The following is a 14,734-nucleotide window of genomic DNA, read 5'->3' on the forward strand; positions in this document are numbered from 1 at the left end:
ATACAATAAACAAACAAGCCCTATATACTGATGCGATACGATGACTTATCGCCAGGGTTGGCTTATAGCAGCTGTCGGTAGATAATGCCGGTCTTATATACTCATTGAAGTTGAATCTCCATATATGGAGATAACCTACGCATCACACTAAGTCTGACCTCACCAGCCCATATTTGGGCATGAGCAACTTATGTCTCCATATATGGAGATATGATGACATCACACAGTCCTCAGCCATCAGCCATGCCCTTTTATGCCCATATATGGAGATATCATCTGTCTGTCACTTCTATGTCCAAATATGGAGTTCTGTGTCAGCCATTCCCACATCTATCTATACTACAAGGGGACAAATACTCATATTTGTTGATTATTTTGGTTTCTATGGTTACCAGATAAAGATATTTCACTTTGCACAATTTGTTGATTTTTAGTTGCTATGGTTACTTGATAAAGGCCTTTCACTCGTTTGTTGATATTTTGCCACACATGATCTCCAAATTTGGATAAAGGCCTTTCACTCGTTTGTTGATATTTTGCTACACATGATCTCCAAATTTGGGCATGGTGCATTGTATGACATCACGCCACATCATCAGCTGTGGACTCTGTGATGTCATCGTATCTATATGAGCAGGGCAAAGGTGTGACGTGTGACGTGTGACGTGTGACCGACCGACCGACCGACCGACGGACGGACGGACGGCCGGTGGAGGTTTTCATAGTAAACTGCTCCCTGACGGTCGCAATAAGCGACCGTTGGTCGCTTATCTCCACAAATATCACAACCTCCACCTCTCACGTCATACGGGTAGCCATAGTTACACCTGGAATGTTGAATCTCCATATATGGAGATAACCTACGCATCACACAAAGTCTGACCTCACCAGCCCATACTTGGGCATGGACGACTTATATCTCCATATACGGAGATGGCCATATATGGAGATACGATGACATCACAGAGTCCACAGCTGATGATGTGGCGTGATGTCATACAATACACAAACAAGCCCTATATAAAGGGGCAATTCTCACCAGGGAAGAGAGCATTGCCTGGAATGTTGAATCTCCATATATGGAGATAACCTACGCATCACACAAAGTCTGACCTCACCAGCCCATACTTGGGCATGGACGACTTATATCTCCATATACGGAGATGGCCATATATGGAGATACAATGACATCACAGAGTCCACAGCTGATGATGTGGCGTGATGTCATACAATAAACAAACAAGCCTTATATACTGATGCGATACGATGACATCACAGAGTCCACAGCTGATGATGTGGCGTGATGTCATACAATAAACAAACAAGCCCTATATACTGATGCGGAGATATGAGCAGGGCAAAGGTGTGACGTGTGACGTGTGACCGACCGACCGACCGACCGACCGACGGACGGACGGCCGGTGGAGGTTTTCATAGTAAACTGCTCCCTGACGGTCGCAATCAAAACCTCCACCGGCCGTCCGTCCCTGAGTCACACGTCACACGTCACACCTTTGCCCAATTCCAGTGGGGATGCCATTGAAAAGTTAATCTAGTTGTACAAAGTAATCAAAGAATGGGTTGACTGGTAGGCTGGTTGACTGCTTTATCTGTGGAGAGTGTATGTCACTGAGAGTCCTTTTATAGCGATTGAAATCATGATGAGGTCACGATGAGTCATCTATGCCCAAATATAGATTTCTAGGTCAGATGGCCCATGGAGTTTGTGATGTCAAACCTAGCAACCCAATATAAGCAAACCTGATGTCAGACCTGAAGTATCCTTTTAAACCCATATATGGAGATACAGAGATCTCCATATATGGGCATATTAGAAAGCCCATATATGGGCATATACGGATGACATCAGGGATATCCATATATGGGCATAAAAGGGACAAGGGCTTACAGTTAAGAGATCTCCATATATGGGCATATCAGAAAGCCCATATATGTTCATATACTGATGACATCAGGAATATCCATATATGGGCATAAAAGGGACAAGGACTTACAGTTAAGAGATCTCCATCTATGGGCATAAAGGGACAAGGACTGTTACAGTAGATATAGAGATGTCCATATATGGGCATACATGAACAAGGACTGACTGGTGGAGGTTTTGATACTAAACTGCGACCTTACGGTCGCAATAACCTATGGGAATATAAGGGACGAGGACAATGCGTAGCATTGTGAGCTTGTAGATCTATTTTCTAAATATTGTTGTACATTAAAAACTTGAAATGGGTCGTTCTGCATAGTACTTGGGATTTGTTGATGTAAATGTTCACATAGAGTGTAATAATTGGTAAAACAAACTTTTGGCCTATTTGTAAAGATAAGCGACCGTTGGGAGTCTTACTGGTTTTACGCTCTATAAGATCTATAAGGGTCAATTTGGTAATACCAACTCTCCATCATTTACCTGGGGACCACCTGGAACGCCCTCAAGGTGGTCCTCAGACTACTGGTTGGTCAGCAAATTGAACCTTGGTTATGGCTGAATAGTATCAGTGGTATTTTGATACAAACTGGACATAACAAATACACCTGTAATAATTTGTAGCAAAATGGTTGGTAACTGGTTGTGTGACACTTTGAGTATTGTATTCCAGTCCACTTTGGTTCTAATGCTGGATGCACATTGTGGCATTTAATGAACCCAGTGTTTGTCCTACTCAACAGAGGAAGGTAACAGACTTGCATGCAGCCCTCACCTCTAACCAGTTGGCTGTGAACCAAATAACTAATGGAGCTAACAGGAGCCAGGATATTAACCTACAGCTCCAGGTAAACACACATTACCAATCACCGTCCAATGCACAGGATGGGAAGGATTCAATCTCTAACACTCTATATAGCAGTGTTTCTCAAAGTGGATTCCAGGGACTTTGTGGGTTCCTTTTGGGGGGGTCTAAATTGACCCATACAAGTCTGTAACTCTGAGTTAAGAGGAGACCTTGACATTTTAAAGTTTGAGAAACACTGGTCTATAGAGCTACCGGTATATCGTCTCTGTCGGGCGGAAACCAATAAGTTCAGAATTGCAGATTTTCTGTTTTATTTTTCCCTAATACCTCCAGGACTAAAACAGGGAAGGCCGTGTAAATAAAACAAATAAAAAAGACAATACTGACGACAACAAACCCCCTCCCCGTGCCTTTTAAGCCCGGATCAGAGTCTACGGTGGAGACCTATCCACCGCAAATTTGAGGTGGAAAGCTTTCCACCTCAAGTCAGAAAATAAGTGCAGGCCATCATAGTCACGGCCCACGGTGAAGTCCTTTACCCCGTCTAGACCGGTTCAGGTCGACCAATCAGTGAACGGGTGTAGAGCCTGCCTGTCTGATAGTAAAAACAGAGAGATGTGTTGGGACTCACGGTGGAAAGCTCTCCACCGTGAGGAATGATGTAACGTTGTAGTTTCATGACTCAAAAAGACTCGAAAGCCTTCCACCGCGGACCCGACTATGATCCGGGCTTTACCTGTCATTGCTTTTATATCTTAAACTATTATTTTTATTGACGAACCTACAAGGTTGTAAAGGTTTACAACGTTTCTATTGTGTTTACTGTTTTCTCATGATGTACAGCCCTTTGGTCAACCTGGTTGTTTTTAAAAGTGCTTTATAAATAAAATGACTTGACTTGACTTCAGTATACAGCACAAAAGACTATCACGCCTTAAATAAGCTCTATCTCAAGGCTGTTAACGCTCAAGTATAAAGCCCGTATCAGAGTGTACGGTGGAGAGCTATCCACCGCAAATTTGAGGTGGAAAGCTTTCCACCTCAAGTCAGAAAATAAGTGCAGGACATCATAGTCACTCACGGTGGAGTCCTGTACACCATGACTGACTGGTCTAGATCGACCAATCAGTGAACGGGGTGTAGAGCCTGTCTGTCTGATAGTAAAAACAGAGAGATGTGTTGGGACTTGCGGTGTAAAGCTCTCCACCGCGAGGAATGTTGTAATGTTGTAGTTTCATGACTCAAAAAGACTCGAAAAGACTACACCGCGGTGTAAAGCCTTCCACCGGCCAGGCGACTATGATGCCGGCTTAACTGACTGTCTGTCCCTTGCAGCCTCCCTGAAATAGGGAGTGGATCCTACCACAAGTACAGACTCCAGTTAGCTAACAACAATTACCTTTACATACATTCCCCATACCACAGGAATAATCTAAACCTTTTAATGTTGTACAACACAAATGAATCACATTTTTAGGTGCCAATAATAGACTTTAACAACAAAACCTCTGTTAAACACCTGATACACACACCCCTTCACCTCTACAGTACTTGGCACGTTCCCCATGGAAACCCCCCTTCTTAACCAAATGGACTGGCCCTGCTCTGTTTCGGCAGTTCCAGGTCTCATTCAGAGGCTGCTAGTACTAGCAGAGGAGAGACAGGTGACAAACATTTCAGCTCGGTTCCAATAAACAGTGTTTAAACAGAATGTTTGAACCCCTGAAGTCTGCGCGTGTTATTTCTAAATTGAATGAATACAGGTAAAAACCATGTCATGCTACAAACAAATTGAAACAATCACTTTCACAGCCGCTTCCAAACAGCTTGTGTGTGCGTGCGTGCGTGCGTGCGTGCGTGTGTGTGTGTGTGTTTGTGTGTGACTTCCCTTTTAGCGTCTCTTGTGTATAGGGCACGGGCTGCTCTGTGACGGTGTTAATTTACGGAAAAAAAAGTTAAAATATGCATATAAGAGGTTTCTGCCCGACAGCAACTACTGTATTTACAATATTCCTTTTCACATTTTAGACATTTGGCTAATATTCTCATCCAGAGAAATTACAATAATTGGAGCACTTCATTTAGCTTGCATACCATGAAAACAAATGAAGTGCTGTAAAGTAACCAAGTACATTTACTCAAGTACTGCACTTACGGTAAGTACACTTTTGAGGTGTTTGTAATTGACTTGAGTATTTAATTTCCAATACGTTTACTACATCTCGGATCCAAATATTGCACTTTTACTCCATTAAAATTATTTGAAATCTACTACCAGTAGTTACTTTGTATATTTTGATTATTGTTGCAATACATACAGTAACCACTTCAGCCCTATATCCATTTTAGCCACTTGAAAATAACCGATCTACGAGCTCACAATGTGTCTCGTTGCAACGCATTGTGAGTTTGTAGAGCTGCTATTTTCAAAAGATGTTTATACATTTGAAAACTTGAAATGGGACATTCTGCATAATGAGTACTTTCTACTCAAGTACATTTTGATGCCAATACCTTTGTTTACTTTAAGTACATTTTGAATTCTGGACTTTTACTTCTAAGGGTGCCCTCACACCAAAATACCTAGAGTGGAATCCGCCAATGCATTTCAATGAGAATGGAGCATTTTTTGCCAGTAGAGGATTTCTGCAAAAAAAACAAAACGCTCCATTCTCATTGAAATGCTTTGGCGGATTCCACTCTAGGTATTTTGGTGTGAGGGCACCCCTAACTGAGTGCATCTCCATTGCAGTATTGATACTTTGACTTAATGTGAGAAACCACTGTCCCCATGCAGGCTGTGGCTCAGCTCCAGCAGAGCCTGCAGCAGCAGGCCTGTCAGGTGAGCTCTCTGCTGGAGGAGGTTCACAGGCAGGAGCTGCCTGCCTCCCTCATCCACCAGGCCACACATCTACAGGTAGGAGACATACACTCTCTTAAAACAGCTCATCCAGACTACTGCTAGTTTAGTTTACCACTTAAGCCCTATAGTACTCTGTTGTATGGTGAACAGTGAACATATATATATATATTGTGCTGTTCCTACTAAAGTGTTCTCTAACTTCAGCTCAACAGCGAGCTAAACTCCAATTCCCATAGAAAGAACGACAGAATCGTGGAGTAAGATGAGTCCGTTTACTTTGGATTCTTCATCATTATACAGGTCATGGAGTAAAAACTGAAAATAAACAATACAGAAAAATACAACATCAAATGTTGTCCGGTTTGCTATACAGTATCTTGTAAATACAATATATTTTAATACAATCATTTTAATACTAAATAACCATGAATTCCCTTTTTTAACATTAACTTATTCTCTTAATTATGCATACATGAAATGATCAATGCAACATGAAATTATAGGATCCACATGAATTATAACTTACGGCATTGCCTCCTGGTGAGGGCATGCAGAAGGTTAGATGGAAAGCATCAAACTGGACACAGGAGAAGAGATGCACTCTCTGTGCTGCTTCTGACAAGAATGCTGTTTGTGAGCCTACACAGCTGATTCCTGACTAGTGCGATCAACAAACTCACACACCTGCCTTTGCTAGTCACAGTGACCTCCACTCAATTAAGAGGGCCTTTCATCTATATGGGTACTTCTGTCTTTCAAAATAAAGCCACTTTAAGCAACATAACAGCATGCATTACAAATCACATTATAGGACAAGACACTCCCCGCCTGACCTTTATGAGGTCACCATCTTATTTTTTTGTTACAATGCGAGTTCTGAACATGAACTAGGACTAGTCTACAAAAAGTCTTTTCACAACCTTGGTCCGTAGTCTTCATTTCCACATTGCACTACTTTTCCCTTTTCCCAGGGAAGGTAGCGATGATTGCTGCCATCGGCGTGTTGTTCTGAACAGCTTGATTGTCCTTTGGCAGGACAAGGTCTCCTCGTTGAAGGTTTCTTTTGGACTCTGTCCACCTTTGACTGCATTGCGGTGTTGGTAGGTATTCCCGTTACCACAGGTTGATGGCTAGGTCTTGAACTTGCTTCCACTGTTTTCATGTAGACATCCTTCTCTGAGAAGTCTCCTTGAGGGGGTGAGACTGCAGCCTTCTTGCTCGACCTGAGGGGACTGTCCTGTGACTCCCCGCCATGGCAGGTTTTCTCTTTAACGTGCATGACACTTGTGCGTGGTTGGAGGATTAATGGGCAACCTGTTTCTTGCACATCAGTCTTGAATGCTGTGACTGTCGGCTTGTCAGTTTTGTCCAAACATACGTCTCCTACCAGCACCCAGCCCAAGTCAAGGCGTTGGGCGAAGGGGGTACCGTACGGCCCGAAGACATCATACGGCCCGGTGACCTGTTGCCTCACTTGGTGTAGCAGTGTGATATCTCTGCCAAGCAACAGTAGGATCTCTGCTTGCGGGTCTAGCTCTGGGATGTATTCCGCTATTTTCCTTAAGTGTGGGTGGTGCAGGGCTGCACTTGGTGTCGGGATCTCAGACCTGTTGTTGACGATGTCGTTGCATTCGAGAAGTGGTGGTAGCGGAATGCAGAGGCTGCCATCCATCGACTCGATCCGAAACCCTTCAGCTTTCCTGCCTGATTTCTGAACCATTCCGGAACACGTTTTCAGGTTGTATGAAGATGGTTCAGCCTTTATGTTAAACCGATCAAAGAAAGCAGATTTTGCTAACGAGCGGTTGCTCTGGTCGTCTAATATCACGTAAGCGTTGATAGCTTCGTCCCTTGAGCCTTCTGGATATAGCTTTGCTAAGCAGATCTTAGAGCACGATCGACCTACTTGGCCCAGATCGCATACCTCTGTACAGCTGGAGCTGACAACGTCTTCACTGGCGTGGTCTTCTTCCTCCTCCCCGCCATTCTCTGCTGAGGGTGAAGAGGCCCTGGGTGTTTGTGATGCAGGCTCAGGATGCATGGCTGTTTCGTGAAAGCTGCTGGAGCACTCCTCACACTTTACTGCATTTTTGCAGTCCTTTGCCAGGTGAGAGGTCGAGCATACACATTTGAAACATATTCCTTTCTCCTTGAGAAAGGCCTTCCTGTCAGAGAGTTGTTTGTTTCTGAATGTCCTGCACTTCCTCAGTGGGTGAGGAAGGTTGTGAATTGGGCACATTTTACGTGGATCGTTGTCGCTTTTCACAAGGTTGTCTGCATCAGGTTCTGCTGGGGAGACATCGGTCTTGTGAACCGTGATTGGATAGCTGGAGCCTTGACCTTTGAAGGTAGGTCTGTCTGTTTTTAGAGTTGCAGTACTGCTGCTGGAAAGAAGAAAGCTTGGGTCGTTACGGCTTCGCGCTTCGTTGGAGACAAACCGAACAAAGTACTCGAATGGTGGGTAACAGCCGCCATTGTCCATCTTCCATTTGTGGCCGGTGGACATCCATTTTTCTTGGAGCCCGTAAGGTAGCTTCTCGACAATGGGGTTAATGCCCCGTGGAGTGTCCAAATAAGACAGCCCCCTGAGGTAGCCGTCCTCCTTTGCACCCTGGAGCTCCATGAGCAGATCTCCAAGGTCCTGTAGCTTTTTGTGGTCTTTTGCCACCACTCGTGGGAAGTCATCCAGACGCTTGAATAAAGCGTTTTCTAATATTTCGGGAGCTGCATACGTTTCACGGAGTCTTTCCCATGCCTTCTGAAGAGCTGCTGCTGGATTATTTACATGCACGGAGCGCATGCGCTTGACATGTTCGCTGGATTCCTTACCAAGCCATCTTGTCATTAAATCCAATTCCTCTGTTGCTGTGAGGCCTAACCCTCTGGTAGCGGTGGTGAAGGATGAGTACCAAGCACGGTAGTTTTCAGGTCTGTCATCGAACTGATATAGGCTGGAGCTCACCAAGTCTCGCCGAGCCAGCAGGGTTACAAGTAAATCAGTAGTAGGCGCATTGGCACTAGTTGCTGGTGTACCTTGGGGGGTGTACGGCGTACCTTGGGGGGTGTACGGTAGAGCTGAAGTATTCAACTTGGAGTAATCCCTGCTTGAATGTCCTTGATCATCATGATCTCCTTTATGAGACTTGTATTCCTTTTTAACAGGACGTGGTGTGCTTGTATCCCTGATTTGGTCTTTGACTGACACTTTTTTGTTGACCGGTTTAGCATGTTGAGGTGAGCTATCCCTCGCTGGGCTGCTGCTGTGCTGCTGCTGTGTCGGTGGAGAAACAACAGCTGTGGCTGGCCGCATTGGTGGAGAAACGATAGTTGTGCTTGGCTGTGTGGGATTGTTGTCGTCAACACAGTCTTGCGATGAAGAGGCGACATGTGGGGTTTGCTGATCGCCAGCAGAGTTGAATATTTGTTGAGAATTTACGAACTCACTTGTCCGCTCCATTTTATCCTCTTCTGAGATGGCGTCCAAGACTTGAAGGTTATGGAAGACTTCGGCTGTTTCCAAAACTATTGCTTCTGCGACAGCTGCATCTGCTTCACGCTTGAAAGTGAGCACTTCCATTTCAGTTTCGAGTTTAGCTGTAGCGTATTGTAACTTTGCTTCCATAGCAGCCTTTTCTTTCTGCATGTCTGCTTCCATAGCAGCCTTTTCTGCCTCCATAGCAGCTTTTTGCTGGTGCATATCTGCTTCCATAGCAGCCTTTTCCATTTTGAGTTGGGCTTCTTGGGCAGCATATTCTGCCCTTACTTTGGCAGCCTCTGCTCTTCCTCGGGCACGAGTAGCTGCGGTGGCTGATGAGCATGATGTCCGTGAGCTCTTCCCACTTTTTCCGCTTTTAAATGAAGTTGCATCGCTGTCCTTTGATGCCATCTTCCTCCCAAGCAGAACACCAGTTGAAGTATGCCTTTTTACTGTGCTGTTCCTACTAAAGTGTTCTCTAACTTCAGCTCAACAGCGAGCTAAACTCCAATTCCCATAGAAAGAACGACAGAATCGTGGAGTAAGATGAGTCCGTTTACTTTGGATTCTTCATCATTATACAGGTCATGGAGTAAAAACTGAAAATAAACAATACAGAAAAATACAACATCAAATGTTGTCCGGTTTGCTATACAGTATATACAATCATTTTAATACTAAATAACCATGAATTCCCTTTTTTAACATTAACTTATTCTCTTAATTATGCATACATGAAATGATCAATGCAACATGAAATTATAGGATCCACATGAATTATAACTTACGGCATTGCCTCCTGGTGAGGGCATGCAGAAGGTTAGATGGAAAGCATCAAACTGGACACAGGAGAAGAGATGCACTCTCTGTGCTGCTTCTGACAAGAATGCTGTTTGTGAGCCTACACAGCTGATTCCTGACTAGTGCGATCAACAAACTCACACACCTGCCTTTGCTAGTCACAGTGACCTCCACTCAATTAAGAGGGCCTTTCATCTATATGGGTACTTCTGTCTTTCAAAATAAAGCCACTTTAAGCAACATAACAGCATGCATTACAAATCACATTATAGGACAAGACATATATATATATATATATATATTCTTTTTTTTTTTTCTTTTTTTTTGAAGCGGTGAAAGCCGCTTCCAAGGAGTGGCTTTGTGTGTCCCGTTCATGTCCACATATGGTCATTTCAGTCCAGAATGAACAGGTTTTATCTGTCCCGTACATGTGTGTCCCGTGTGTGTCCCGTTCATGTCCATATGGTCATTTCAGTCCAGAATGATCTGTCCCGTACGTCCAGAATATGGATTGGATGATTAAAAATGTCCAATGAGACCATACTTTGAGGATTGGTCAAGCTTCACATGACGATTCGGCCCTCCAGATAAAATCATTCATTCATTCAGAATTGGAGGAATGTATAGATCACAGAGTTCATAGCTCTAGATTAGAACACAATAAAAGTTCACCGCTTCACTTGTTTGATTTATTTTTTTATCTTTGACATTTATTTGAAAACATTAGTTTTTGAAGCGGTGAAAGCCGCTTCCAAGGAGTGTCTTTGTCTGTCCCGTACATGTTTTTTTTTTTAGGTTTCCCATAGATTCTCAAGGAGTGGCTTTGTCTGTCCCGTACATGTCCCGTGCATGCAGAATTGAGGATTGGTCAAGCTTCACATGACAATTTGGCCCTCCAGACAAAATCATTCATTCATTCAGAATTCATAAAAATATAGAAAACTAAAGCACATAGAAAGTATAGATCTAGAACACAGAATGTATAGATCTAGAACACAGATTTCATAGCTCTAGAACACATAGAATAAAAATTCACCGCTTCACTTCGAACCGAGGTTTGATTTTTTTTATAATTCTTGATATTTTTTTTAAACTTGTTTGTTTGTTTTATTTTTACTCAATCGGTTTTCAACTTTGGTCCTGGAGACCTGCAGTAGAATCCTGCTAGTTTTCTATTCTGACAGCCATTTAAGTGCCCTGATGTCCTGCTTCTAAATGTGTCCCTGATTAGCCAGCTATGATTGCATCTAAAAGTTGCTTCTCCTTCATTCATGTTTGATGAATGTAGCCTTGGTTAATGGTTAGGAAGAGTTCATATCTTCAGGCGGTAACTAGGGCTGTCACGATTCTGACATTTTACATGATGATTAATTGTCACTCAAATAATTGCGATTAACGATTTCATTGTGTTTTTGTCGTTGACAATCACATTTCTGTTTGGCTTTTAGGCTTTGAAGTTGCACGTGGCAGATAGATACGACACATAACCTAAATACACAAAGACATTACTGACATATTTGACAACTTACTACTTAAAAAATAACATTGATAGTGGCTGATCTACAAGCTCACAACGCGTCGCAGCTATTTCCACTATTTTTTTACTTACTTAACATATATGAACATTTTTCAACTTGGAAACGATTATGACGATTATGAAAAACAATCGCGATTATGTCAAATAATCGCGATTAGGCGATTATGTAATAATTGTGACAGCCCTAGCGGTAACCATCACATAGAAAGTGGGACATGTCTTCAATGCCTATGTCAGAGCATAGTGAGAAGCTGTGTCTTCAATATGTTAAATACCTTTCTCTCTGAAGAAGAGCGCTGTGCCACCCGTCTATTTATAGAAGTGTTATTAAATGAAAAATGGATGAGGGCAATGTGTGTAATTGTCACACCTTTCCAATGAGTAATGAGCTTTTTATGATGTTGATATTAATAAGCCTGCTGCTAAATCAGGCTGGGATGGAGCAGGCACTGATTTAGCACAGAATTATTGCCATGGCATGCACCAGTATATCAAATACCTTCAGGAGCAGTTACAGCAGCAGTTACATTATTGTTTTTATTGCAATCCATTTCAGTAAGGAATGCAACAACAATTGAACACTGTACATAAAAATAAAAATAAATCAATTGATAAAACATTCATTCGTCTTGTATGTTGTGCAAAGATTAATGATTGACAACATAGATGAATGCCACAACAAATAGATGCCTGAATTAATTAATTAATGAAAGTGGATGAAAACTAGATGAATGAACTATTACTTACTGAATAGGTGCTTGGTCTACCCAAGTTTTTTCTTTTTCTTAGATTACTATAGATTACTACTAAATTGCTATGCATTTGATGTATTAATGTTGATGTATATAGAGGGTATGTGCGTGACATCATCATCATACCCAGAAGTTACACGGAAACGCCTACTGAGTGGCAACTAAACTACTTTCTGGCCTTGACAGCCCATACTGTACATCCAAACAGAAAAGTCGTATTTGATTGCAATAAGCGACGTTAAACTCACTTTGCCACTCACTTTGCCACTCGATTTGCCACTCGATTTGCCATTCACTTTATGCATGCACATACCCTCTATTGATGAATTACCTTGCTTGTTGTAAGTGGATTAAGAGCGTCTACTAAATGCTTAAATTGTAAATTGAAAGGCATAAATCAAAGACCACGGGCTGACTCTCTCTTCCTATCTCCCAGGGTGAGGTGGAGGGGGCTCTGGCCGGTGCGTGTGGCACATATGAGGAGCTGAAGAACAGCGTGGAGCTCCAGCGTCACCATGAGAGGCTGGCGACCAGCCTGGATGAGTTGCTCACGGCGGGGGCAGAACGTCTGTCACGGCAGCCTGGGGCGGAGCTCCACAGCAGGGCTGGCCTGCAGCAGCAGCTCAGTGACCACACGGTCAGTGTGCATGGGAGCTGCTTGGTTTGGTCAGAGGTCCTATCTAGGGGTGTAACACTAAACACTTAACTCATTGAGTTAATCGATTCAAAAATATTATCAATAATTAGGGATGGGTATCGTTCACCTTTGAATCGATACGATACCTTTTTCAATACCTGGGAATCGATACGATACCCTTTTCGATACCATTTTCGATACTTTTTATTTAAAGGGGAAGACCACCCATTTTCAATATTGAACTATGTCATTAATATACCTTAAAGGTGTTGTGTGGAAATAAAAAAAAACTCCCCCCTCTTCTGTGTTGCCTAGAACTGGAAGATTCATTTTGGGGTTTGTATTGTAAAGTACAATGTGTGATGTCATCAAGTTGTGATTTGCAATACAAACCCCCACATCAATCCTCCAGTTCTAGGCAACACAGAAGAGGGTAAACTTTTTTTTAAATTTCCACACAACTCCTCTAAGGTATATTAATGACATAGTTCAATATTGAAAAAGGGTGGTCTTCCCCTTTAAGTTTAACTTCAACACGGAAAGAGTGGTGACTCGCTGCTGCGGTAGAGCAGAGGTGATGATGATGATCACACAGTGTGGCGGAGCGGAGAGTATAGAGGTTGGATAATCATCATAATAATAAACATTATAGGCTATTGTCGGCTATTTTCCACAGTAACGAGTGTAGCCTACTGAAGCAGTCATTAAACTCCCAGTAGCCCAACTGTTACAGATGCGACCGGCCACGGGTGCGTTCCAGAGTATCGAAACGAGGTATCGTTCATTTTTACGTGAACCGATACCCGATAGTATCGCCGTCATGCGATCGATACCATTAAAAGTATCGCAGACGATACCCATCCCTATCAATAATTGTATAAAATAAATCAATTAATAATCAATCCCTTTTTTGGGCTTGTCGTTTTTGCCGACAAACTCCTCTGCTGCACCTTGTAAACGTAACAAATTTGATCATCCTAATGATCTCTCTGCTAAAGGAGCAACTTTATTCCAACATTATTTTATATATCGTCGTTGTCGGATAGAAACCTTGTATGTCCAAAACCGTTTGTTTGTATTCATGATTTTAAAAATGATTTAAACTAGTGAAAACAGCCGATCTACAAGCACACAACGCCTCGCGGTGCGAGGCGTTGTGTGCTTATAGATCTGCTGTTTTCACTACTTTTGTGTGACGGCTTTGTATGATGATGAAGCAGGGCTTTGCGAAAAAAAACATACAAATTTGAAACTTGGAGATACGAGGTTTCCGCCCGACAACGACGATATGGTCTATATACGGTATATTTGTGACTCATGTCATCAGAAGTTCTTCCAGTTCCTGGGCAACCATCTCAGGAACCTGCAGTACGTGACCCAGAGAGTCCCACAGAGCGCCCTCCAAAGGTGGGAGGGAGTAGTGAAGGAGCTGCAGGATAGGGTGAACAAACTGCTGCAGAAAGGTCTGGAGAGAGGCATCGCGATGCAAGAAACCTTACAGGTAAATGTGTCCTACACCAGTGGTTCTCAACCTGTGGGTCCTGACCCCAAGGGGGGTCCCCAAATTATTTTGGGGGGTCCCCAGATGATTGTGCAACATTGTTTTCTCACTCTCTCAAACAAACCAACAAAGTTTGAGTCTATAGAGGGTATCTGCACATTTCTAAAGTGACACTTTAACGACTTTTTAATACCTCTAAAATGACAAATTAAACATTGGCCAAATTATCAAATATTAGGCAGAAATTGTGAAAATAGCAAATCTACATGCTCACAACGCCTCGCAGCGCGATGTGAGCATGTAGATCTGCTATTTTCACAATAGAATTGTGTTATACAAAATGTAATGCCTCAACTCTTAGTGCTCGTCAGGGTGTGGGGTCCCCTGTTAAAAAATATGATTATTTTGTGGGTCA

General features: G+C 42.8%; 1 protein-coding gene across 1 annotated transcript in view; it reads left to right on the plus strand.

Annotated features, from left to right (window-relative positions):
* syne2b (spectrin repeat containing, nuclear envelope 2b) overlaps window positions 1–14,734 on the plus strand; it is a 298,695-nt gene that overhangs the window by 175,396 nt on the left and 108,565 nt on the right. Inside the window, exons 92-95 of the mRNA XM_080751129.1 lie at window positions 2,689–2,793; window positions 5,551–5,670; window positions 12,618–12,818; window positions 14,146–14,319. Coding sequence (XP_080607255.1) covers window positions 2,689–2,793; window positions 5,551–5,670; window positions 12,618–12,818; window positions 14,146–14,319 — 600 coding nt within the window. The remainder of the gene's footprint in view (window positions 1–2,688; window positions 2,794–5,550; window positions 5,671–12,617; window positions 12,819–14,145; window positions 14,320–14,734) is intronic.

Source organism: Nannobrachium achirus (assembly GCF_963921795.1).
Source record: "Nannobrachium achirus genome assembly, chromosome: 20".
Taxonomy (NCBI): Eukaryota; Metazoa; Chordata; class Actinopteri; order Myctophiformes; family Myctophidae; genus Nannobrachium; species Nannobrachium achirus.